The sequence below is a fragment of the Canis lupus genome, chromosome 17 (assembly GCF_011100685.1).
Source record: "Canis lupus familiaris isolate Mischka breed German Shepherd chromosome 17, alternate assembly UU_Cfam_GSD_1.0, whole genome shotgun sequence".
In the NCBI taxonomy this organism is placed as follows: Eukaryota; Metazoa; Chordata; class Mammalia; order Carnivora; family Canidae; genus Canis; species Canis lupus.
Window position 1 is genome coordinate 29,874,491 of NC_049238.1, and position 26,950 is coordinate 29,901,440.

Consider the following 26,950-nt stretch of genomic DNA (forward strand, 5'->3'; position numbering starts at 1 on the left):
TGTCCTTGCTCTGATTTTTCTGGGGTCTATATGTTACAAGAAAAAGAGGCAGGCCGACCACACCCTAATCCTCATTGTCTGGAAGAAAAAGAGGATGGTGAAGGAATTGTCTTCACAACTTAGACCACATCCCTACAGACAAAACTGAGATATTGTTTTATTTTTTTTCTAGGATTACCTTGAAAAGCCAATGATACTGGTCATTGACGTTACAAAGTAAATACACTCGTATTTGGGTTTTCCCTTTGGGGACATGCGTTGGAGATGACGACCACCTAAAGAGCCACGGGGAACACTTTCGATCTCATTTATTTCAGATAATCACGTTCGTTGATCACGCCTCTCAGTTGGGGAGTAAGATGACCTGTTGCCCGTAAGGCAAGGTAACTATTTGCGAGAAAAAGGTAAAGATACGCTGGGTTGTTATAAAGGAAATACTTTGAGGGTTCTAGTTCAGGCTTGGTGCAGGGGGAGTCTCAGTTTCCTCATCTGTAAAGTGGGGTTAATACCAACCTCACGTGGTTATGCAGATTATAGAAGGGACATCGGGAGAGCCAGGCACCTAGGACAGTGCCTGGAACAGAAGTACTCAGTAAACGTCGATCCCCTCCCTGTCCAACCCTTCCTGAAGAGCTGTGGGAAAACACTTCATAACCACACAGGGTCTGAGGAACCCTCCCTCCCCTTTCTATCCCCATCCCCAGTTACCAGGCACCGGAGATCATAAAAATGCCTCTTCCCTGTCTCTTCCTTTCGTCCTCTCCAGGACAAGGAAGTGGCCGGCTCCTTCCCTGGGTTAGGTTCGGAAGCTCCGGCCTCCCGGGACAGCCCAGCCCCGGGGTTGCGAGGATCGGGGGTGGGGGGAGGAGAGCTGCGTCCTCGGCCTGCGCAGCGCAGTGGGGAGGGGACCGGGAGGCGATGGGGAGGCGGGCGCAGTCGACCCGGGTGGAGAAGGAGGGCGGCGGAGGACGCGCGTTCCCGGGCTCGTGACCGCCTGCGGCCGGGGGAGCCGGCGCCCAGACAGCTTCGGAGATGGCAGGCGGCGGGGACCGGCGTGCCACGGACACCGTCCACCTGCTGCTGCTGCTGGCTGCCCTGCCCCTGGCGGCCCGGGGGGTCAGACGCCGAGGCTCGGTGGACTGGATCCAGGAGAAGGTGAGCGGCGCGGCTGGTGGTGTACCTGGGCGGCTGGGGCGACGCGCGGGCGCCCGGGGCCGGGAGACCCCACCTTGGCGGGGTGGGGAGGCGGGCAGGGCGGTCGTCCCCGGCCCGGGCAGCCGCGCGCGCGCCACGGGCGCCCGCGGGAACCGGGGCTGCGCGTCCCGGTCGGGGCGCCTCACCGGCCCCGGGGCTGCTTTGGAGACGCCCCCGGGGCTGAGTGATGTCACCCGCCTCCCGTGGGCTGCGGTCTGATGCGGGTACCGACAGGCACAGGAAGTGTGTCTAGCCGGCTGCGGCCGAGACGCGAGGTGAGGGCGCCCCGCGGCGCCGCCGCCCACTCGGGACCGCCGAGGCCCGCGGCTGCAGCGCTGGGCTGCGCGGGGGCGCGGGGCGCGGGGCGCGGGGGTGTGCGCACCGCCCCCACCGCTGCCTCCGCCGACGCCCTGGGACGTCCCGGTCTCCGGGCAGTGTCTGGACCCACGCGTGCTCCCGTTTAAGGTTTCTAAGCCGAGCAGCTCTAACTGGAGGAGACCAGCTTCACTTTAAGACATTTTCTTTTTTCTTCAAAGAGAATAAATGCAGTTGCCAGAGCAATGTATCTAGTTGTAGGTGGGAGATTTGTTAAGAGGAACCCAGGATGCCAGTTTCCTCTGGTGAAGTAACCAGGTTCGAAATGATTTCTTTTTCTTGTGTAACTGTTTTGAAATCATGACGTTGCTAGGAAATTATGCATATGTTAATTATTGAAGTAAACTAATATGCTTTAAAAAGTACTAAGAAACACAGTTAAAGGGTTATAAGCTTTGACAGTGCTGCTGGACAGATCTTTATTTTATTTATTCATGAGAGACAGAGAGATATAGGCAGAGGAAGAAGCAGGCTTCCCGCAGGGAGCCTGATGCGGGACTCGATTCCACGACTCTGGGATCACGACCTGAGCCAAAGGCAGACACTCAGCGACTAGCCACGCAGGTGCCCCTGTTGTTGGACACATCTTTTAAATGCTTATAGTATGCTTGTATTTCCTGACACGTTGGCAAGTACAGGGCACTGGTGAACCCACAGGCCTTGTCTGGGTCACATGCAGAGTTGCACCCAGCCACAAGCCTGTGTACATAAATAGCCCACTATAGTTCTCTGTGTTATGCTTCCTTAGTTTCACCATTTAGACGCCACAAAGTGCCCCTGCTTCCATGTGGAGACCACCAGCCACAGGGAACCTGGTGAGGATGTGGGAAGGCAACTCAAGAATAATTGCATTATAAGAAAAACTTTCCATGGGTGTTCAGTAGGAGTAACATCCATCAAGGAACATTGAGTTCCATACCTAAATCCTTTCCTTCTTCCCTTCACCCTGAGTACCTTCCTGGTCAGAAATTAGGAAGGCAATTCATTAACTGTCCTTTTATTGTTGGTTATTTGGGTTATTTCCAAACTTGTCCTGTCATAAAGTTGGGAACCAATGTATTGGTAGGGGTCCTCCTCCAGGATCACCTCTGACATGCTCTAACTGCTGTTTTCAGCACTTCACACTGTTCTACTTCTGGAGTTATACATATTCTGAAGGTTTTTAGGTTCCCCTCTTCCATGGTTTTAAAAGTCTATAGCCATTCACCACTTTACCCACCATGATTCTTAGGGAAACCACAATGGAGACTCCAAGGCAGGCACAGGGAGGTCGGTGGTAGGCTGGATATTGGTAGGAGTCTTGAAAGACAAAATGTGCCTTTTTTTGAGCTTCTACAACCTGGCAGGTAAGTACTTTAATGTCCTTACAGATAAGTAGGGCTTTCCTACTCATAGCCAGTAAGTCAGGAATCTGGGATTTGACTCCTAATTGTCAGTTCAGGGCAGCCTGAGTGGCTCAGCAGCTTAGCGCGGCCTTCAACCCAGGGCGTGATCCTGGAGACCAGGGATCGAGTCCCACGTCGGGCTTCCTGCATTGAGCTTGCTTCTCCCTCTGCCTGTGTCTCTGTCTCTGTCTCTCTCTCTCTCTGTCTCTCATAAATAAATTTAAAAATCTTTAGAAAAAAAAAAATTGTCAGTTCAAAGCGTACATTGCTTTTCTTTTAGGTAGAGGGCTTCTTGCATTGAAAGAAGACAGAACTTTTTTTTATTCAGCTCTCAACTTTTCCATGACTGCATTTGTCATGTCAGAAGCATTGGGCACAACAGAAGGATTTCTGTAAACGCTGGCTGGGTTGAATCTACTGGTAGACACAGGAGACACTACTGGTTATCTGGGAGACACTCATATGGAATGAAAACTGGAATTGAAGTCTCTGGGCTTCTATAATGATCTCCCTCTAATTCAATGGCTTGGGACCTCAAATCCCCCTGCAAGTGGGACCAGCTCTACAAATTATGTAATTAAAACCCTCTTTGGCCTGGCACCATATGATTAGCCCTAGAGGAGATGTTTCAGGATATCTGGTTCACACTTTTTTAGTTGAAAGATTCTTGTCACCCAAAGCAGACTTATTGTCCTTTCTGCCTGTCTGAAAAGACAAGGCAGGGGCTGTAATAGAGATTTGTTCCTCTGAGAATGCCTGTACCAAAGAAACTTGTCTATGTGTCTTTTCACTGAAATAAGCCTAGACTATTTTGGGGTTTGCACTTAACACTGGGCTCAGCGCTGTTTTTTGCCTCATTTACTTTCTTCATGTCCAGCCCAGAGTTTCTTTACAGGTTTCTTCTCTCACAGCTTCCTCTCATCTCCGCATAGATTTTTATATTTATTGGGTTCTGAGAGTAAGGCTCCTTGAAAGTTGAATGGGCACCATTTTGGTTGGGAGAGTCCAGTGCTTTTCTGTACAGGGCTTTAATGACTAGGAAGGCATAAATAATTAACAGAGTGTGGTTGTTTTCCCTTCTCTGTCTTTCACTGACTGTGAAGCTTTTATTCATATGGTTTCACAGGGGCATCTTTCCTCCCAACGAGGCAGGGAGAGGAGGGCTCTTTACTGAAGCATGTTAATTAAATGATTGAGCCCAGGAGATTGAGGAGCAACACATGAAACTGGGTTTTGAGGAGCATCAATCAATGGGCCTGTCTGCTGAACTTACCCTTCATTCGTCCATTAAGCATTTTATGGTGCTATTTCTCAACTCTGTTTAATCTATGGTATCTGTTACAGCTAGCAATGCTGGAGGGTTCTCTATCTTGTTCCAGTTTTTTTCTTAAATCTTTTAAGAACTCTTTTACAGATTGCCATAAATTGCCCATTTAACCATGAGCTTGATTTCCTCCCTACTGTGGACATGCCAGGAAGGACCTAGTCCACAGTGAACAGGTAGGCTTGGGGATGCAGTAATGGACACGAAACAGAAAAGGAGTCACTGGTCAGATAGCCTTCCTGACACAACAGTTCTCAGTTGTCGCAGAGACTGCCCTTGGGCCAGCCCAATTCTAGGCATCACAGGTATTGAAATGAGAAATTTTTTTTAATGATTTTATTTATTTATTCATGAGAGACACAGAGACAGAGAGGCAAAGACATAGGCAGAGGGAGAAGCAGGCCCCTCGAGGGGAGCCCGATGTGGGACTTGATCTGGGGACCCCAGCACCACGCCCTGAGCCAAAGGCAGACGCTCAGCCACTGAGCTACCCAGGTGGCCTGAGATGAGAAATTTTAAAAAAGAGCAAAGACACCAAAATTGAATCATAGCCCTTTTTAAAGCTCTTTGCAGCAGGTAGCTGCTTGTTTCTCCCATTTAACTGACTTGCTATTTATAATGTTCATTTTGCTTTGTTATGATGTAGACACAGGCTTTTCTAAAGACAGTTTTAGAGAGACTGTTCATCTGTCAATGCCTTATTTGATGACCTCACCCAATATTGACTGAGTACTCAGTATATCCCAGGCGCTGTGTGGCTACGGGAGGCACTGGCCTATAAAGACAATCGTTGCCCTCATGGAGCGGATGGCCTGTATGAAATCAGATGTTAAACTGGTTGACATACAGGAAAGTGGTCTCCAAGTCATCATCTGAGTAAGCAGGAAGGAGTCAGGTGAAGAGGGAAGAAATAGCCTGCAAGCCGGAAGTGACAGCAGGTGCAGAGGCTGTGTAGAGCAGAGTCTCCCACTGCTTTGGGACCTGGAAGGTGGCCAGGGTAACTGAAGCTTGGTGCACTGGGGTGAGTGGTCTGACCTGGGGGCAGCGAGGTGGCAGGAAAGACCAGACAGGCCTGGTTAAGGAGTAATTAACCATAGACGTCTTCCCACTTCTTCTTACCTCTAGTTTTTTCTTTGCCCTTTTCACATTTCTGTTATTTTGTCTGTTAGTGTCAGCTTTCTTCTCCAAGCACTGTTTGAGAGCTAACTTAAGTAGACTGAGGTCCTGAAAGGACCAAGGGATTTAAAGGCTGCAGTGACAATCTTATGCAGGACATATATTTAAAATTATATCAGTAAACGAAGACTAACTTTAAGATGTTCAGGCACAACATCCACATTTAGGGGTAACTGGCAATTCACAGATGAGGCAGGGAGGCAGCAGAGGGGCAGAGGACTGGGAATCCATGGAACCCAGATATTTTCATGGACTTACCTGGAGCTTTCCTATCACCTTGGGAAAATCATCTGGTCTCTATGAACCTCAGTATCCACTGACATAAATCCAGGAGTTTGGACTGGATCATCTATAAGTGGTCGTTCCAGCTCTAAATTCTATACCTCTTTTGTGTTTGATAGATGATAACAGAATGATAACTTGTTGAATATTTACTATGATAGCTTACATATATTAGCTCACTTAATTATAATTACTCTAGAAAGTAGGTGTTATTTCCTCCATTTCACAGATGGAAATTGAGCCTTAATGAGGTTAAGTAACTTGCCAGAGTAACAGCTAGTGAGGGGTGGAGAGCTGAGTTGAGAGTGTGTGTCTGAACCCACAGCCCCTGCCCTTGTAATGATCACCCCAGAGAGTAACATGGAGACACAGCCAAGTGTAGAAGAGTATAAGTAATTTGGCAATTGGCATTCTTTAATTCCACAGTTTCTCACTAGCCGCATGGAGTGAAAATACCTATGTGATCACTGAGATATATTCAACCAACACTAGCATTGGAAAGATCTGTGAAGTAGACAAGGCTCCCCCGATTTCTGCTTTGCATTCCAAAGAACTTAATATTCAGGGTGCCTGGGTAGCTCAGTCAGTTAAGCGTCTGCCTTCAGCTTGGGTCATGATCCTGGGGTCCTGGAATTGAGACCCGTGTTGGGCTCCCTGCTCGGTGGGGAGCCTGCTTCTCCCTCTGTGCCTCCCCCTTTTCATGCTCACTCTCTCTCTCAGATAAATAAAATCTTTAAAAACAAACAAAAAACCCCCACAGAACTTAATATCCTAAAGTTACCTTCATCATTCCCCTTAGGGAAGAAATCACCTGATCAATCATCCACTTCCCTGTGGGAGGAGTGACATGTTCTATCACTGAGTACCTGATAAACATGCAATGAATGAATGATTCATTATTATTAGTATTGCAAGAAAATACAGCATGCATAAAGTCATAACCAAAATACATATTTGAAAACAACAACAACAAAAAACAAAACAAAAAAAACCCCCAAAATACACATTTGATATTTATGTTTATTTAGCTCTTTAAGTTAAGGTTAACTCAGCTAATAGGTAAATGTTCCTAAAAGTGTGGGTGTTAATAGAATTTTAAAATATTTTAACTGAAGTTAAAAAGTGTACTATTTAGTGGGTTATAGAATCATCAAACTCTGGCTGGAAGGAATTTCAATGATCATGTAGTTTAGAACTGTCCAATAAAAATATATGATGAGAAGCACATATGGAATTTTAGGTTTTCTAGTAGCTCCACTAAAAAAGCAAAAATAGGTGAAATTAATTTTAAAAATATATTTCATGTAACTCAATTTACAAAAAAATGATCACTTCAATATATAATTACCATAAAATTTAATGAGATATTTTTACATTTTTTTATTCTAAGTCCTTGAAATCTAATGTGAATATTACACTTACAGCCTATCTCAATTCAACTAACTACATTTCAAGAGCTTAATAGCCATATACAGCTAGTGGTTACCATACTGGACAGTGAAGGTATAGCTCAAATTCAGGTTTTTTGAGGGGAATGAGAAATTAAGGGACCTGCTCAAAGTCATACAACCTATGAACGACAGCCAGGGGCTTTGAATCCAACTTCTCTGACTTCAAGACAGTGTTTCTTCACCAAATTGCCTTTTTTTTTTTTTTTAAGATTTTTATTTATTCATTTTACAGACAAAGAGAGAGCACAAGCAAGGGGAGAAGCAGGACAGAGGGAGAGGGAGAAGCAGGGTCCTTGCTGAGCAAGGATCCCAGAGGCGGAGCTTGATCCCAGAACTCTGGCAGGTTAAGGCAGATGCTTAACCCAGGCACCTCTGTAATGTCATATTGCCTTTTTATAAAGCCATTGTAATAATAAAGTATAATCATTTTGTTGGCAGCAGTTTTTAAAATGTTGGGTTTTCTTAAGAATAGGAGATTAATAATTGATATTTTAAATCTTAGTTTTACAAAGTATTTGTACTAAAATTATTACAAGTTACACAGGAAGTGCCAAATATTAATTCTCAGGTTCAATGCATTAGGTTCGTTTTGTTTTTAAAATAAGCTGCCAAAACAGTGAAACTTTCTAGATCTAAAGGGCCAGTTTTAAAGTTGAGTAGTTTAATTTGCTTTATGATGTAAGAGCTATTTCTTTAGTTTGAGGTTCAAAGGAAATAGTTCTCTATTGCAAATGTCTCAGGGTTGAGTCTTGACCATTTTATGAAATGATATCCAGTTAAATAATGTTATTTAATCCTCAGTATTATCATGAACCAGCCATTTTGAATTCATCGTCTCTTCGACAAGTTGCAGAAGGCACTAATATTTCTGAAATGTGGGAAAACGACTTACGACCATTGCTTATAGAGCGATACCCGGGATCTCCTGGAAGCTATGCTGCTCGCCAGGTGAGGATGCCGCACATAGACCAGAAGGTTGTTGAACACTTTGCTTTCACATGAGAGATAATATCATGTCCTAAGTTTTTGTTTCATATTCAGGTCTGTCATCTCATCTTATTATTCACCAGAAGAATCGACCCAGAAAATCAAGCAACTGAGAGTGAATGTCTGTTCTGAATTGAGTGATACATGTTAATCTAAATCAAAGTATGTGTCCAGTTTCTGTGGGTACAACAGCAGATAGGGTACTAAGCATTCAACTCCTGGTCATTTCTATAACATATCCCCAGGCACCCAACCACATTTTCTTGGATCCTAACCCCCAAAGTCAATAGCCCTAGGTGGTCCTTGCCTGACAATTCTGGGCCATGGGTGAATTACTGTTTTATCAGGCCTTCATTCCTCTTGGGAAATTGTATTCTCCCTGGAGGGAAAATCAAGATCAGTGATAGTGATAAGCTACTTGCACAAGTGGGATGCTTCTGAAACTTCTGATTCATGTTAAAAAGAATAGTAAAAAACTTTTAAGAATTAGATTTTATACACACAAAGGTAAAAATAGATTTAACCAACACAAGAGTTCCATGAAAAAAATCCGCACTCTTATTATTTGCATCACCTGGGATTTACTCTGATATTGTTCATTCTACTTTACTCGTTGGTTTTGTTTTGCTTTTTAATGCTGGTCATGACGCAGTAAACTGATTTCAAGATCCACTGATTTTACCACTGTAATTTGAAAGACACTGCTCTAGGAGGTAAATTAAACCATAGTTGGGCCAGACCTTGAATGTCTCTGCCTCCTTACTGCCAGTCTTCCTAAGTGATCTGATATCCCACCTCTAAATGACCATTTTGTTTGTTTGGTTTTTGTTTTCAAAATAGCCCCATTTCAAGGGGGAGCTCAAGAAAGAATGGGGAGAGACTGGCCCCTCAAATCCTCCTCTGAGTGTACTCCACCTGCCTATCTCTCCAGGCAAAAGACCTTGACCCCTCACTTCTGTAGTAGAGTGACACCTGCAAGGCCCAGCAACACAGCCATTATGCTCATCCTTTGTGCCCAGTACATGGCTCCTGCCTCTCGCATCTAACCAGGATAGCCATCGTCTGTTGCACCACTAGGCTCTTGTCTTCCAACCAAACAGCATCTGTTTCTCCCAAGGAATTAGACAGTGGAGATCCAAAGAGCACCTTAGGTCTTTCTAACCTTTAGGCAGACCAAGGAATAATAATGATGATGGATGACTTTCATGGAGCACTGTTTTTTGTCAGGTCCTTTATGGAGTTCTTTGAATGGATTTTTCTCATTTGGTCCTCACAACAATGCTATCAGTGGGTACTATTATTATCCTAGTGCTACAGATGGAAAAGGCCTGAGATTTAGCTATATGGATTAACTTGTTAGAGATATACACATAGTAGTGATGAGACCAGAATTTGGATCCAAATCTGCTGGACTCCTACATCCTATCACTAAAGAGCATTGGCTAGGAGGAACCAATTCTGTAGTGTGTGTTCACACATGTCTCCAGCCCTGGATCTTCTCTTGCCTGAGTTGGAGAATGAGACACATACCACTCATTTCAATGATATTTTCCAGGCCTCATCTCCCAAGCATTTTCTGAAAGGAAGCTCAGGATGCTTCCTGGGGCTTTCCAAAATCATCAGTTCCTCATTAGAAAAAAAAAAAAAATTAGGTCTATAGATTCATTCACTCAATTCAACTTCTTTCATTTCCCCATACCATATGATCAGGAGGCTGTACATACACAGAAACATATATGAATACTTCAGACCTGAGTTTCCTTGCCCGGAGGCTCTAGAAATTCTTAAACTCAACAAATATTGCTACTTGGATCTATATTTAGCTTTCAACAGAATATATAGCATAAATAATACACACAGGCACTGTTGTGATTAAAAAAATACATCAAAATTACAGAACACATAACACTTTCCATGGCATCATGTGGGGTGGAGGCAAATGAGAAGTTTATTGACAGTATTTTGGAATGTGTTGGGACCTGTTTGCTGGGTTGCTTATGCATGTTCTAGCTGATGTGGCAGTAATCCGAACAGGATGGTTATGATGGAAATTTCACTTAAGAGATTCAGTTTTATAGTTTTTTGAGAAGAAAATCATCATGAATTTTTAGAGAGCTGCCCCTTAAGCTATGCAAGATAAAGGGTTTCTGCTTTAGAAGAGATAGATGATGCTTAGGATATAATGAGAGAGTTACATTAATGGACTCAATTTGACCAGGATTAGTACCTGTCACTCAGAACTAAATTCAAACAAGAATAGTAGAAAATCTACTTTTTTTCCTGAAACCTTTTTGAGCACTGGATTAGATGTTTTGTAATTTATAGAGTTTCAGACTTACAACTAGATAAGACTCCCAAATCTAGAGGCACATGGACTTGGCATAAAATTGGTTATTGAACTGACCTTTGCAATTATCAGTAAAGATATGCATTGCTATGGATTCTTTTTCAGAGAATAATATAGGAACAATGTCCCAAAGTCTCCATTTTTTGTTTGTTTGTTTTAAGAGAGGGGAGGAGCAAAGAGAAAGGAAAGAGAAAATCCCAAGCAGACTCCATGCTGAGTAGTGAGCCCAATATGGGGGCTCAATCTTACGACTCTGAGATCATGACCTGAGCCCAAATCGAGTCAGGTGCTTAACCAATTGAGCCAACCAGGTGCCTTCCATAGTCTCCATTTTTATTGCCTCTGATCAATGAGCCTAATGATTTTTAGAGTATATTTTTAAAGAGAGAATTCATTTGGAAAGTAAACAGTATAAACATGTGAAATTTTGGGGTATTTCAGTGATTTCTTTCTGAGATAGGATTAGGAAAAATGGTTTAAAGATCAAGATGATAACATCTCACTAAGGAGCAAGCCAGAAACTTTGCCTAAAAGAAGCGAGCTAGAAATTTCAGGGTTGAAATCTCCCTGTAGATGAATAGTATATCTGAGAAGCTGAAGCTGGGCTTCTTCAGCTGAAAGTGTGGATATCCCTAGGTGGAGGGTCTTCTATGGAGAGCCCTCAGCATGGAGCCCAAGAGACGAATATGTGGTATGTCCAAGAAGGAATAGATACCCTAAAGTCTCCGGTGGCAGTATTCAGCATCCTGACAATGATCTGTTTGCAGACTGGGTGCAAATACTGTAGAATCTTCTTTCTCCAAACAAACAAGGTCTACTACTATCATTGTCTCTTGGAACCTGGAAATGAGAATTTAAGTGAAATTCAGTTAGACCCAGGATCATTGACTGATGCTAACCTACAATGCCTAGGCTCTCCCCAACCCCCGGAAGTAGAAGGTCAATATTTATGTCTATCTTTCTCTCTCTTCCTCTCTCACTCTCTGTCTCTCTCTCTCCTCATCTCTGCCTTTATCTTTGTATCCTTTTCTTTTTGGATCTACTCAGTGTCAGTCTCTCTGTGTCTTTGTCTCTCTCTGTCTCTATATATTCATCTTTATCTCTCTCCATCCTTCTTTTTCTCCTTTCCCCACTCCAAAAAATAAATCAAGAATAATCCAAGTACAATCTATATCCTAAATTGCATTTTGCAATTGGGAGGGGTGCTGAGTTCTTGCTAATAGGCTTCAGGAAGCATTCCCCACTTAGGGCATTCTAGTGAGCAAAGCAGTAGTTTTGGGAGCCTACTCTAGAGAATTGCAGTGGGAACTTGCAGACTAAGCCCGAGGGCCAAAAGCATAGCAAGGGATATTGGTGACCTAATTAGATTATGGAGCCAATTCGATTGTTTATAAAGAAATTCGTTGCTAAGATAATTAAAAAATATTTATGCTGAATAAAAAAGGTTAAAAGGTTGCTTCAATGAGAATTTTGGGGGGGGGCATTTGCTGATGCTTTTGTGGATTTTAGTCTCAACATAAGGTATCAGAAATTATGTCCGCAACCTGTTTAGTAGTTGAGCAGTGGGTTTATGTGTGAGACCTTAGCTGAACAAAGCTAACAGATATATATTTTTAAAATCTCAATTCATTTTTGTAAGCACACAAGCTGCTATTGGCTTTGAAGCAGTTCATCATCTGGATACCAGATGTTCTGGAGTATACGCCTTTATTTTTTTTTTAAGATGACCCCTTTTATGGAAAATTTTCTTTTTCTCAAACTCTGGTAATAACTTATTTTCATATTCTGTAGAAAGCTTATCTGAGATGCAAAGTGATTTCAAACTACCAGTGTGTGATATCATATACTTTTATGTATTCTCACTGAGACTAACTTATTAGTTACAGTCAGCCTCTATTTAGTGATAACTTAATACTGTGAGCAAAGCCCAGTATTGAGAATTGTGGATGAAAACAAAGTTATGAGATATGAGTGATGATTTTAAAAAGGTTAGAAACATTTCTTTTTATTACTTGAAAAGAGAACCTGTAAACTTGTAATAGAAAAGGTAAGGGACTGTGCACACATGCTATCGTGGCCAAAGTCCAACTCACTATGGAAAGCAGAGAGTGATTATCAGTGAAATGTTTGTTTATTTGGCTTTTGCAGGTTTGAGTGGAGAATCACCGTCCTCTCTCTAGTTTAGTTATTTTCCTGGAAGCTTCCTGCCACGGTTTTTCCAAAACCTTTGCCTATGTGTCATGTCCCATTAGTTACGACAGGCCACACAAGAGTTGGGTAGGCTAGAAAATCTGGTATTTCCTTGGGGGGAAAAAACTTAAAAAAAAAAACAAACCAAAAAACCCTGACAAAACCCTTCCATTCTTTTCTAGTTATTATGAGTTATTTATCACCTCAAATTTCATCCCTATTGAATATTAATTGTGGAACAAATTGCCAGTTATGGTGGTGGTTAGTTTGTCTTTTGATGTTTTAAACCAGTCCTCTAAGACAAACTTACAAAGATACAATATTTCAAAATAAAACAAGATAAATGAAACCTACTTAGAACAATGAAATGAGAGAAAATGGAGGCGGAAAAGGACAAATGGAACAGCAGTGAGCTCACTGTATCTCCTTACATCGCACATTCTAGACTATTAGGGAAGGCACTTCTGGTCTCGAAAGTGGAATTTCTTTTCCATCTGCAACCTGTCAGTCTATGTATTAGTCATAAGTTTCAGGTCATCAAGAGATGTGAAAATAGACTCCTTTCTATTTTTGCCATTTGTAGCGGGGTTTGAATCTACCTCGATGCAAAAGGAAAACCATGTGATATGTCATTACAGTTCAGAGTTGCTTATTGATTATTTTTTTAATCTTTTTAAAAAATTTTTTTATTTATTTATGATAGTCACAGAGAGAGAGAGAGAGAGAGAGAGGGGCAGAGACATAGGCAGAGGGAGAAGCAGGCTCCATGCACTGGGAGCCCGACGTGGGATTCGATCCAGGGTCTCCAGGATCGTGCCCTGGGCCAAAGGCAGGCACTAAACCGCTGTGCCACCCAGGGATCCTTTTTTTTTTTTTAATCTTTTTTTTTTAATTTTTTATGCTTATTGATTCTTAAGGTGGACAGGACCTCAAATGTCCCCAACCATCTCCTTGCTATGGGACTTCATTACACCATCAGTATCTTTTGTTAGCATATATTACATTTTGAAGTATTTGCGGACCTTGGGGTACATGCTATGCACTTGGGACAAAAGGAGCTACCATTTGCTGTTTTTGCCCTCAAAGAGCTTACTGTAGTAGTTGAGACCTGTAGGACCTTGGTAGATTTGACTTCTCAAGATACCTTCTTCGCTTCTTAGAAATATTGAAAGTGGACTTTAATATGTACCAAACTGAGTCTCTGTCTCCTGATGTGTAGAAATGACTCTGCTATATTGTTAAATGAGAACAGCAAGGAGCAGAATCATGTGTAAAGTAGGTTCCTATAGAAACATGTACTCCTTTGCCAAATATGTGTTTGTGTGCTAATACATATTCATATAAACAATAAGAATGGTGTGGAAAAATATACATGAGACTATTAACATTGGTTAATACTAATGATTGGGATTTGCTTTGCAAAGTCGATGGTTAGGGGAGAGGGAGAGGAATCCTTCCTACTAATTCTATGATCCTTGCTATTAATTCCATAATCATGTATTGCTTTTTTAACTTGAAAGACATCACACAAAATTAAAATATATATAGAATTAACCAATGGAAACTGTCCAGATCTGAAATTTTGGTTTTTCTTTTGATCAGCACATAATGCAGAGAATTCAGAGACTTCAAGCCTGACTGGGTCTTGGAAATAGACACCTTCTTGAGTCAGACACCCTATGGATACCGGTCTTTCTCAAACATCATCAGCACCCTCAATCCCACTGCTAAACGACACTTGGTCCTCGCCTGTCACTACGACTCCAAGTATTTTCACCCTTGGGACAACAGGGTGTTTGTGGGAGCCACTGATTCAGCCGTGCCATGTGCAATGTTGTTGGAACTTGCCCGTGCCTTAGACAAGCAACTCCTTTCCTTGGAGGTATTTGTTTCCGTCTCGTGTATTCTTGGGATAAAACACATTAGAAGAACTCAGAGTGAATTCTAGGATCCTTGGGAGAGTAGGAAGGCCATTTAGAAATGTACTTTCAGTACACTTTATACTAATCTGTTGCAAAATGATGTGAGTTAAAATGAATATTAATTGGAAGATTATACTATTTGAAATGTTAACCATGCGGGGTAAATCTAAGATACATAAGAGTGAATTTATTCGTTGGCACTTGATTACCTAAATTTGCATACATATTAAATTAAATGCAACATTTTTTGCAACAAATGAAGCAGGTGTACAGTTGGTACAGGTATATATGTTTGAGAAGTATGTGGATTTCTTCTTGTTTATGTAGCCATGAAACATCACAACCTTCTAATCTGAGAGATGTGGCTCTTGAGGTGGGGGAGGGGGTTGCTGTAAAGTGGTGCTGAGAGTGGGTAATTCAGACATATCAAGATGAAAAGCATGGAGCAGAAAATGCATTATTGTTATTATCTGTGAATCTTGGCTCAATTTTATGTAGCATAGCAGAGCTTTTGTTATGTTCTCAGCTCAAAATGCTTCTGGGACCCTCAGATGTTATTTCAGTCTCTGTTCTTAAGGGTATATTGGAAAAAAGTGCTAAGCTAGATGAAGACATTTTGTTCAGATATCACTCATAACCAAGTAAACACAACAAAGCAAAAACAAAAAACTTTGTTCGCAGGCAACAAATGCCTTTTTTTCCCCCTGAGAGCTTTATGAAGGGGCCGGCCTCTGCTACAATGGAGGTAAAGAAGTAAAAGGTTTATCTTGTAATGGAAGTAATAGAGATATTTGATTCTATTTTTGCTGGATATGCTGAACTTGAAGAAAGCAAGAATTGTTTGTAACCTCTTGGTATCATTTTCACTGTTTTTTTGTTTTGTTTTATTTTGTTTCCTGAACCTTCTATAATGTCTTTCTCCCATTCTCTGCTCTGCTTTTAACCAGTACCTTTCCTTAGCAATTGGGTGGGGGAGTTCAGAGGCTGATATGTTTGCATTCTACTATAAGGAGATTAAATGAAAGGCATAGTCCGTAGAATGGGTGTGTTTTCTCTGGGTGAACTCCTTTACCTTTTTCTATGTAGCTCATACCTGGTTTTAGTGACAGACAGAAAGAGCTGAATGAGTTGCTGGTTGGACATCCCCACTTAAAAAATACACACACATTCTCTTAATTATCCTTTCTCCTAGAAGTAACGGTGATGTGGGCAATTAAAAAAAGGACTAGTTTTGATTGAAATGTGAAGAGTATCAGATTCATTTTTCCAGTTGTACTTTAAAATAAATTTATATATTAAGGAGTTATCTTAAGATCTTCAGCTGTCATGGGTTGGGTAGGTGGTAGTGGATTGTGACCTGGGAGAGGGACAGGAGAATAGACTGGATTATTGCTCCAACTCTCTGCAACCCTCCAGTAGTAAGATTACAGGTATACATTCCCATCGTTTGCCTTCCCACCAGGTTGTATGTTTTCATTCGTTGACTCTGGGCTTGGTTATTTGACTTGTCTTGGCCAATTGGATGCTAGCAGATATGACACAAGCAATGGCTGGAGATGTGCTTGTGTAATCGGGCTGTTCTCTTGCATCTTTGCTACCACCAAAAGGGCATGCCCTGGCTGGCCTGCCAGTCTCAGGGGGAGGATAAGACATGTGGATCAGAGCCAAGCTTAATAACTGCACGGTGAGGCAGAGCTCCTCCAATCAAACCCAGCCTAGATCAGCTGTCCCCCAGCTGATCCACGGACCCAGGAGGACACATAAGTGTTGCTTTAAGTTTGGGGTGGGTATTGGGGATCCCTGGGTGGCTCAGCAGTTTAGCGCCTGCCTTTGGCCCAGGGCGCGATCCTGGAGTCCCTGGGATCGAGTCCCACGTGGGGCTCTCTGCATGGAGCCTGCTTCTCCCTCCTCCTGTGTCTCTGCCTCTCTCTCTCTATGTCTATCATAAATAAATAAATAAATCTTAAAAAAAAAGTTTGGGGTGGGTATTTACCCCTTATTATTGCAGCATTAGCTGATACAGCTTTGGATGGGCAAAGACTGCAGATAATTCACTGATCATGTTACACTGGTAACAAGACATTTATCATATTACCATGAAGAACTGAAAGACCATCACAAATCAGGCCACACAGATTTTCCCAGATCCAAGATTGAGTTACCAGAGATTGAAGGCCACAGTTATTTTCTTGCTAATCCTGAAAAAAAAAAATACAAAAAGAACAAGGTGCCTTATGGGACTCAGTATTATTGTCCACTCTTGTTTTAATGATTGGAACAGAAAGTAAACCATTGCACTGACCACTGGAGTCACTCACCTGTTGAAATTTCAGTGAGGCATCTGAACCTTCAAACCTACACAATATGAAAATTGCCTGCTCTTGCTTTTACCCTGGGCATGCATGAGTGGGATGTCTCTCATCCCAGGCAATCTTAATCTGCTCTGGTGTTTCATTATTGTGCTGTTTGATTTGGAACTAGAGCTTTGGAACCAGTCAAGGCCCTTTAAACAACTGGAAACTTACCATGTCTCCACTGAAGTATGTACCTTACACCTTTAGCCAATGAGAAAATCTGTTTAATTACTAGAGTTATTAAACTCCGAATACGTATGTATTGTATAGACAGGATGCATCCTGTGCTTAATGCTCTCAGGAGTTATGGAGAGGCTCAGTATAATAAATTATATTTATATGTATATACATTTACTTATTATAATAAATACATTATAAATATTCTTGTGGTCTAAGGAGTGATACTAAAACAATTGTGATGATTAGCATACAAAAATAACTTAATTTTCAGATGATAAAGACATTTTTTTTCCATCTTGGGAAATCACCCTAAAACAATCTTTGAAGAAACTAGGGAACATGTGTTAATGGGAACCACAATATGAAGACAGAAGGTAAATGGAGAAATGACAAATGACATGTCTGAGTAGAGAGAAGTCCTTTTCCCCAGTTTGAGGAAGAAGTGGAAAAGCCAGTAGTCCCCTGCCAAACTCCTGAAGTGGCTCAGGGTTTGGTGGAGATAGTAAGGGAGTTACAAGTGAGGCTGGGGGCTGAGAGGGAAGCGTTTGTAAGTCAGCACAAGGAGTACTGGGATATGTAGATTCCTACCCCATCCCTGGCAGATAGGTGAGGATGCCGCCTGTGCATCCTTATAGGAGAGGACAGGATAATTTTTCTGGAGAAACTAAACCAGGGAAGTTCTGGATGTGAGGATGCCACATAGAGAGGAGGGACAGGAATGAAATGTCCCATGGAAATCAAAAAGATTAGGTGAAAGTCTGCGCATTGAACAGTGAGGTCCCCGGCCTTTGCCCCATTATCAGCATGAGAAAGCCAGCACTCAGCTTGTACCCCTCAGGTGGGAACCTGGATGCTTCTTCTCTGGGGAATTTGAACTACCTCATGAAAAAGACCCAAGATTTGAGGGGCTTTTGGGCACCAGATTACCCTCTAGTAAAACCAACCAATCTGTGTCTCTAATCAGTGTTTAAGTACCTTATTCTTTATTTTTTTAAAGATTTATTTATTTTTAGGGAGTGATGGGAAGAGGGGCAGAGGGAGAGGGAGAGAGTCTCAAGCAGATTCCCCACTGATCATGGAGCCCAACTTGAGACTCAATCCCACAACTCTGAGATCATGACCTGAGCTGAAATCAAGAGTCAGATGCTCCACCAGCTGTGCCACTCAGGCACCCCTAGTACCTCATTCTTTAATATGAATAAACACAAAGGGTGACCAGACATTTGAGGATGGTTTCCAGCATGAAAGAAAGAGAGTAAAATGATACGAATTGAAAAATGAATTTGGAGGAAATAGAGCACAAGGAGCAGGAGATAACTTAAGGGACACTGTTTTAAGTATACTTAGAGATTAAAAAAATTAAAAAAAACCCTTAGAGAGATAAGAGGAAACATGATATCCATAACAGATTAGAGAGATCTCAGATTTACTTCAGTCTGATGGGAGCATATCCCCAGGAGTATGTTGAGGTAGAAGAAGCAAATGGTTGTATATTTTTCTTCAGCCAGCTTTAACTATATGCAGGCACGAGGTACGCAGAGAGGTGGTCTAAAGGTTATATTTTTGCCATGTGAGCTTAACCAAGGCAGAGAGAGGCCAGGGGGTTGACTATGGTGAGAGGCAAGGGAGTGGTTAGAATGATTGTGGAATTTTAGCTGAATATGGAGTGAAGTACTTCATGGGGGTGAAAGATTGTGAACAGGTGAAAGATTTAACAGATCAGGGATTCCAGTGGGGCTGGAGGACCGTGGGGGTAGGAGTCATCAGAAAAGCAAGAAGTGACAGTAAAAAGTATAAAATTGACCAGAATCCTACTAGCCCTTCTAAGTTCTGCTCAAATACTGATTCATCAAGTCTTCCCTGACACCCCAAGGATTTGACCTCTCATTCTGTGCAGTTCCCAGCAGTGTTTTATGCTGCATCTATGACTGTTGTCACTCTTTGTCGCTCGCATATATATCTTTCCTAACACAATTGACATGTAGACTCCTTCACAGGAGAGGCTGTAATTATTATTCTTTGTGTCCTTGTTCCATTCCTTAAGGCAGATCCTTGGACCTAGATTCACTTAAAAATTACAGACTCAAATAATGTGGGAAGCAAGGAAGATTTGCAGTTATTTCAGGTTGCGTGTTCCCAGGAATGTGCACTGATGTGGAATGAAGCATTCAGGTCCTTTCTGAGCGAGTGGCGCTGGCTTAACAGCTGTAGTAGGGAGGAAAGAGAAGTGGGATTAGGCAGAAGAAGAAATCAATCAGCCAGTGCACGTTCAACAACTGTCTGAGCCAACCCTGGGGAGCTCTGGAGGTGCTGAGGCAGTCCCTGAAAGGGGCTAACAGCTGAAGACCTTGCGGACAGCTCTCTTGGTGGCAGGGGCAACACATTCTTCTGGAGGGGAACGGGGTGATGTGTCACCTCACCTTGCCCACCATGACAATATCAGAGTTTCAAATTTCTCTAAGGAGTAAGAAAAAATATAAGACTTCTATTTTCAGAGAAAGTGATATTTATATGGGTGACGACTGTGGGAGGTGGGATGATTTTTGGAGGCAAAGTGGTACAAAATACATTTTGGCATATTTTTACTTGCTCTGCTATCTTCCTTTTCTTCATGGCATATCTGTACTTTTGCCCAGTTAATAGGAAACTATCTTGTCTTTTAAAAATCCTGTTTTTGCTATCTTTTTACTATTCCTTTTACCAGAAAATTCCAGACTCCAAGCCAGATCTCTCACTCCAGCTAATTTTCTTTGATGGGGAAGAGGCTCTTCTTCATTGGTCTCTTCGTGATTCTCTGTATGGATCTCGGCACTTAGCTCCCAAGATGGCATCAACCCCACACCCACCTGGAGCGAAAGACACCAACCAACTGCACGGCATGGTTAGTCTGGGGAATTCTCATGGTGTTGCAGCTGCAGGCTCTGCCTCAAGGAAACCAAAGCTAAAGCCAATTAAAGACCTAAGAATGCCACTGCAGTCTTGGAGCAGAGTGTTTATTATGGAACATTCCTTGGCAGGCATTGGGCTTTTGAGGAATCCCAGAGCTGAAAAGAATGATTCTGGGTTAGAAGTTATGTTTGAAAAAAAAAAAAAAGAAGTTATGTTTGACTGAGCTTAATTAAAATAATGTAAAAAAAAATAAGATTAAGGAAACATCAGATTCAGTTCAGTTCAATGGGAGCACATTCCCTAGTTCTGTGGAGAGATGGTGAGAGCAAATTCCTTTTTTGAGGCCTCTACAAAGCTTGAGGAGGCTGGGGTCTTGGGAACTGGAGTGCGAGTGAGACATGTTATTGGGGATGGGAGTGAGGAATTTCCTTGATGTCCTCAAAGTATTATAATGACTCCAAGTGTGTATGTGATATTGTGTCAGATGTGTTTTGGTATAATATCATTGCATGGGGATGGTAACATTTTTGATGCTGCCTTAAAACTTTGCTCTTATTGAGTAATGGGTGCAATGCATGGCCGCATTTTAATTTCCATTTCTGGGCCCACACTCCATCCCTAGTTCCTCATCTCACTTTTGAGTTCTCTCCTTACTCTGTTTCTCTTCCCATATTTGACCTTCACTCAGTCTTAGATCCTCACTAACTGCAGCTTGGGACCTCATGCTATCCTTGAGACTTCATTTCTTCCCTGTCTTCATCCATCCCTGCCCTCACCCTATCTGTGAACTCAAAGCCTATTCCTAACTCCCCCCCCCCCCCATCCCTTTCCTTTGCCATGTCAATGACCTTCACCCTGGAGTCCAAATAGCCATATTAAGTGTCCTCTGTGGCTCTAACACATCATGCCGGCATTCTCTCCATACTGTTGTCTGTTGGCAGCTCATAATAGGTCAGGGAAATATGGTTGGCACTCATTCAGTCAGTCCTTTGCCCAAGTGGCTAAAAAGCGAAATTCAAAGGAGGAGGGGAGACCAGGTTGATCAAGAGGAGGGACAAAGTTATTTATCAGTCCAAATATATGAATCCATATTGATGGTTATCCAACTTTGTAAATATAGTCTTATTGCAAATAAACCCGTTTTCCCCCAATGAATGTTTTTAATCATCATTCATGAGTTAATAGATATTATGTCTTTAGAATCATAGACTCTGCAGATATTTATCTACTATGTGTCAGGATCTGTGCTACATATCTACCTGCATGTTGTCTCATTTATATAAATCAGGAGCTCTTAATGTGGGGGGTAGTCTTCAGGGAGTCCTCAAGCCTGGTGATGTTTTACGGCTCAAACGAGAAACACTGACGTAATTATGGAGACTTATCATCAGAAGGGGCCTTTAAAAACCAGTAATTTTGAGCTTCTGGTTTGATGGAAGAGGAAATGGGATCCAGAGACAGTAGGTCACAGAGCTTGTAGTCAAGAAATTTTTCCTATAGTCTGCTTTGAGGAATAAATAGTTACTACCCAAGTGCTTTCCCTAGGCAGCTGTATCATTACAGACTAAGGATATAAAGATCAGAAAGGCTTGGAATCCCATCTGAAAATAAAAGTAAATGTATTCTTTTTTAATAAAGAATAAAATATAAAATATCATCTGAATGTCCTCTTTCTAATCTATCCTTAGTGGTTTCCTTCTGGGGTTACAGACACCAAAAATTTATATTTTGCCATTTGTCCAGGTTGCATAAGCAAGATTTTTAAAAGTTCTTCAAGATAATTAACTTACAATGTTATTAAATCTTTTTTTTTTTCATTTATACAGCTCTCTAGATTATTCTGAATTGTTAAAATACAGTTAGTTTTGACTATTGTTTTTCCATTGGTGAATAAGAAATGTGTTTTGGTGACAGTGATTAAACAATTTTTTTTCTCCCTTAGGATTTATTGGTCTTGTTGGATTTAATTGGAGCGCCCAACCCAACATTTCCCAATTTTTTCCCAAAATCTGCCAGATGGTTTAATAGACTTGAAGCGATTGGTAAGCACCACTGTCACTAAAGGGTCAGCCGAGTTCCTCCCTATGAAAAAATGCTACATTTTAAAATTCAAATTTATAACAATAGAAAAAGAAAAAAGAAAGTTCAAAATTTTTGATTTAAATATATTATTTGAAAATATAATATACTTTTCTGGCTTTTTTTCTTGCTTTACTGACTAGTTTATTGCTCCCATTTATCTTTTTCAGTAGGCTCACTTTATTTTCCTGCATGAGACTGCATTTAGAACTGGAAACATACAATGCTACATTTAATGTTTGCATATCCCTAGCAATGGTTGGAAAGTATTTTCACAGAATCCTGTTTGCAGTGTATGGAATGCATGTCTAGAGAAAACACTCAGAAAAGCATGCTGGCTAATGATGACTGTCACAGTCCTTATGATACCAAAAAGGATTCTTTAATTTTTCTTTTTTTTTTTTTTAATCTCTGTCATTGCCATCTTCTATTTCCTACCTTGTTCAGACTTGGTTTTCCTTTAAATCTAGAATCATCTCTATTTTCTAAGGAAGTAAGAGATTGGGATGTGAGAGAAAGCCAAGATCCTTCAAAAGTCATTTAAGAGACAGTGTAGTGTCAGTTAAATGAGAGTAGACTAGGCTAGAAGGTCAAGCCAGGCCATGTAAAGATACAAAATATCTATGGCTCAAGAGAGAGAAATGGGTCTTGGAGAAGGAAAAGAGGAATAATTCTTCCCTTCATACCTCCACTACTCCTTACCCTGTAGTGCGCAGACACACACACACACACACACACACACACACACACACACACACAAAGCCTATTGGCATCAGGGAGAGATGAAAATGAGATAGATCTTTATGATAAAATCTAGGCCAGGAGACCTGCTTTTGAGGCAAGAACTTCAGTCTAGGAATTCGTATTAGCTACACAAACTTTACTGGAGCAGGACAGAGTTGTATTTTTCTAAGTAGCAGGAAAAACAGTTCTCTCAATTCATACTTTCCACGTGAGTTCAGACTTTGCCAATATCCAAATCTAGAATATTATAAGAGAAATTTTTACCTGAGTCTGAGGTAAACCTGTCCCCACCCCACCACCCTGGCTTTCCTCTGGTTTTCTCATTCTCCATCTTTCCATTGTTCAACTTAGTATTTACCTCTAAGGAGGTTCTCACCTGTAAAGCTAGAGATGTGTGATTCTTCTCTCCCTTGAACTACTCCGAAATGTACATGCAAGTGTAGCCCAAATGCTTATTGCCGTGGGTATAGTGGGCTCACTGCTGCATATTGTTTAAAAGCGATGGCAAAGATTTCAAATTCCCTGTGAATTCTGAGTATTGATCAGCTAAGAATTGATAATCACCTACTGTTTAATTGTTGTCTGCAGAACAAGAACTCCACAAATTAGGTTTACTCAAGGATCACTCTTTGGAGAGGTGCTATTTCCAGAATCATAGTTATGGAGGGGTGATTCAGGATGACCATATTCCATTTTTAAGAAGAGGTAATGTGTGTGTATGTGTGTATGGACATGTGCGTGCACATATGTAGTTTTTACTTACTGTATATTTATTGTACTTTGTTTATTTGCAACAATATAGGAGGATAAGGAGCCATTAGATGTAATTACTTCATAGATTAAATCGTCCACTATTTCATGACTTCTCTTTTTTCTTAGAAGTCATTCCAAATCCTTAAACCCCTACCCCCATTCTAGAATATTTATAAAAGCCCATATTCCGCTGACCCTGCCTTCTTATTCATAGAGTAAGATTATATTCTTATAATTTGTGTAACTCTGGTGTTTTCTGATTAATAGGGAAGCAGTGATGGAAGTCTAAATCATCTCAAGGGCTCCTGTAGTAGCTTCCCAATTGGTCCTAGCTTTTGCAGTTGCTTCCCTATTCCTTATTCTTTGTTCTTTGTTCTCTGTTCTTCCCTATTCTTGCTTTAAAGCTCTGGTGGCTTGCCATCATGTAGAATAAGACCCAAAGTCTTTACCATAACCTACAAGGATCTCCTTTTTATGACTCTGTTCTTCTCCAACATCTCCTCCTACCTTTCTCTCCAATTATTGCTCTGATCCAGCCACATTGTCCTCCTGCTGTTCCTCAAGCAGGCCAAACACACTCCTACCTCAGGACCTTTGTATTTACTAATACTGCTGCCTGGAATACTCATCCCCATATCTTTGCAGAGATTGTTTTTCCCTTTGTTGCACTTCTCTAACTAAATGTGAGATTCTCAAACAGGCTTTCCCTAACATTAAATACATCTTTCTTGGCCCAGCTGTCTGCCCCTCATTCTCTCTTCCCCTACCTTGTTTTATTATTCTTTAGAACCCTTATCATTCTCTGAAATTATTTTTATATTTGTTTACTTGCTTCTTTCTTTACTGGAATGTAAGCTCTTGTATGAACAGGGCTTCACCTTTTCACTGATGAACTCTCAACTTCTAGAATAGTGACTGGTACGTAGTAAGCACTTTAAAATTAGTTACTGAATACAGTGACATTTGTTGAATGAATGAATGGCTTTGGAGTAAAAGGGGAAGATACAAAGAAGTATACAGAAAATGATGAATTATCAGCTGTGGTTATATGGCACAGATCTCTCACTCAGACTTGTGTTTGAAGAGTGATACTTTCTAATTTACTCACTGGAGATAAGCACTTGATTACAAGTTGGTTCTTTCTTATTAGGTGTTCCAGTTTTGCATCTGATCCCATCTCCTTTCCCTGAAGTCTGGCACACTATGGATGACAATGAAGAAAATTTGGACGAAACAACCATTGACAATCTAAACAAAATCCTACAAGCCTTTGTGTTAGAGTATCTTCATTTGTAATATTCTGTCTTAGTTTGTGGTAATTGTATCTAGTTACACATTCAGAAGTCAAGGCACAACGTAAACTCACTCCAGACAGATGCCATGTGAAACCTCTATCCTATAGATTCATTCCTGTGTCTTTGAATATATGATCAATAAATCCTAGATTTACATCATGTCCTAAATTGCTCATTAATTTTCATCAAGAGATAAAGAAAGAAAATATTTTAAAAACCCAGAAAATAAATATCTTTAAAAAGCTCTTTTAGATAAGAAACTATGGAACTAAATGAGTTTTACATATACAGTATCATGGTTTTCTAAATAGTACTTAAGGATAATGGTGATGTGCAATGTATAACTTGATTTTCTTTTATACTTGAGAATCCCTTGCTTATAATACAAAACAGAGATGTAGTTTGAACTTACTTTGAGAAGTTATTTTTCAAACTTCTTTTGAGAAATCTTTGTAGGGTTTATTTTATAAAAATTAATTAAAGTGTCTTCTTCAGAATCAAATGCCATGTGAGTTTCTTTTTTGATACATAAATGAAAAATTATATAATTTATAGTTCATTTGTTAAAAGATTTTATTTTATTTTATTTTTTTATTATTTTTAAAAATATTTATTTATTTATTCATGAGAGACACACAGAGACACAGAGAGAAGCAGACTCCATGCAGGCAGCCCGATGTGGGACTTGATCCCAGGACTCCGGAATCATGCCCTGAGCCGAAGGCAGATGCTCAACCGCCGAGCCACTCTGGGATCCCAAAAGATTTTATTTTTAAGTAATCTCTACACCCAATGTGTAGCTCAAACTTACAACCCCAAGATCAAGAATCTCGTGCTCTATTGACTGAGCCAGCCAGGCACCCCGTTAGTTCAATTTTGATAGTTTTACAAATTTAACATCTTTCTTTGTTTTTTTTTTGTTTTTGTTTTTGTTTTTTTTTAGATTTTATTTATTTATTCATGAAAGACACAGAGAGAGAGTCAGAGACATAGGCAGAGGGAGAAGCAGGCTCTTTGTGGGAAGCCTGCTTCAGGACTCGATCCCAGCACCCCGAGATCATGATCTGAGCCTAAGGCAGATACTGAACCACTAAGCCACCCAGGCATCCCCAAATTTAACGTCTTTATTGTAAAAGTAATATAGTCAGTAACAGAAAATTAAAAGTGGAGAAAACTATGATCTAATTATATTAATAGCATCACTATTCACTCTTTACCTTTTCCTCACATATTTTTAATGTAGATGAAGAAAACAGAATTATAATCAAAGTGTATCTACAATATTCTATCCTTTTTTTTCTGTTAAATTATATAATTACCAGACATTTACTTGCTGCTGGGTTGAGATGAATACAAAGACTTTTGAATGTGACCTCCAGAGTTAACATTAAGGCAACACAGTAGTGATGCAGTAGTGTATGATCATTTATGTGTAGTTAAGTTATTTGGTGTTCAAATTTGATTAATTATAGCATATTTCTTTTAGGAGATTCATGGAAGCAAAATTGTTTGGACTGGAAACACATAGGAATTCATAGATTTTTTTTTTCTCTAGCTATAGGAAACAATTATCCAGAAAATGAACTTGACCAATTGAGCATTTAGGAAATTGATCCTGCATGTAGATAGAGGTAGTTGTACCTGCTGTTCTTCATGTGCATGCTGCTCTGAGCAGACATTAACTACATACTCACTGAACTAATGTGTTGGGGCCATTAGTTTACATTTACATTTTTCCATGTAAAAAAGAGGATAAATATATTTTTATCTTTGGACCATATATAATTATATAAAAGAATAGCCAGAACTTTATTAAATCATGTTTATAGCATTATCTGTCTGTGTACTGGTAAATCTTAAAGAACTAGATTTTTCTAGGATTTCTTTTTATTTTACAAATCTGCTCTAAAGTTATATAAAGGGATGCCTGCCTGTGAGTTGAATAATATTCTGAGTTAACACTTATTGGGTACTACCTATGTGTCAGATGATGTTGTAAGTGCTCTATATGTTTTTACCAACC

General features: G+C 40.7%; 1 protein-coding gene across 1 annotated transcript; it reads left to right on the forward strand.

The window, feature by feature from the left end:
- The first annotated feature begins 919 nt into the window (after positions 1-919).
- QPCT (glutaminyl-peptide cyclotransferase) lies at positions 920-25,429 on the forward strand. Its single transcript, XM_038561276.1, is given in 8 exon segments — positions 920-1,155; positions 7,989-8,135; positions 14,314-14,346; positions 14,348-14,593; positions 19,872-20,048; positions 21,999-22,098; positions 23,468-23,584; positions 24,783-25,429. Coding segments are annotated over 8 exon segments (1,089 nt in total). The 5' UTR covers positions 920-1,032; the 3' UTR covers positions 24,929-25,429.
- The last annotated feature ends 1,521 nt before the right edge of the window (positions 25,430-26,950 follow it).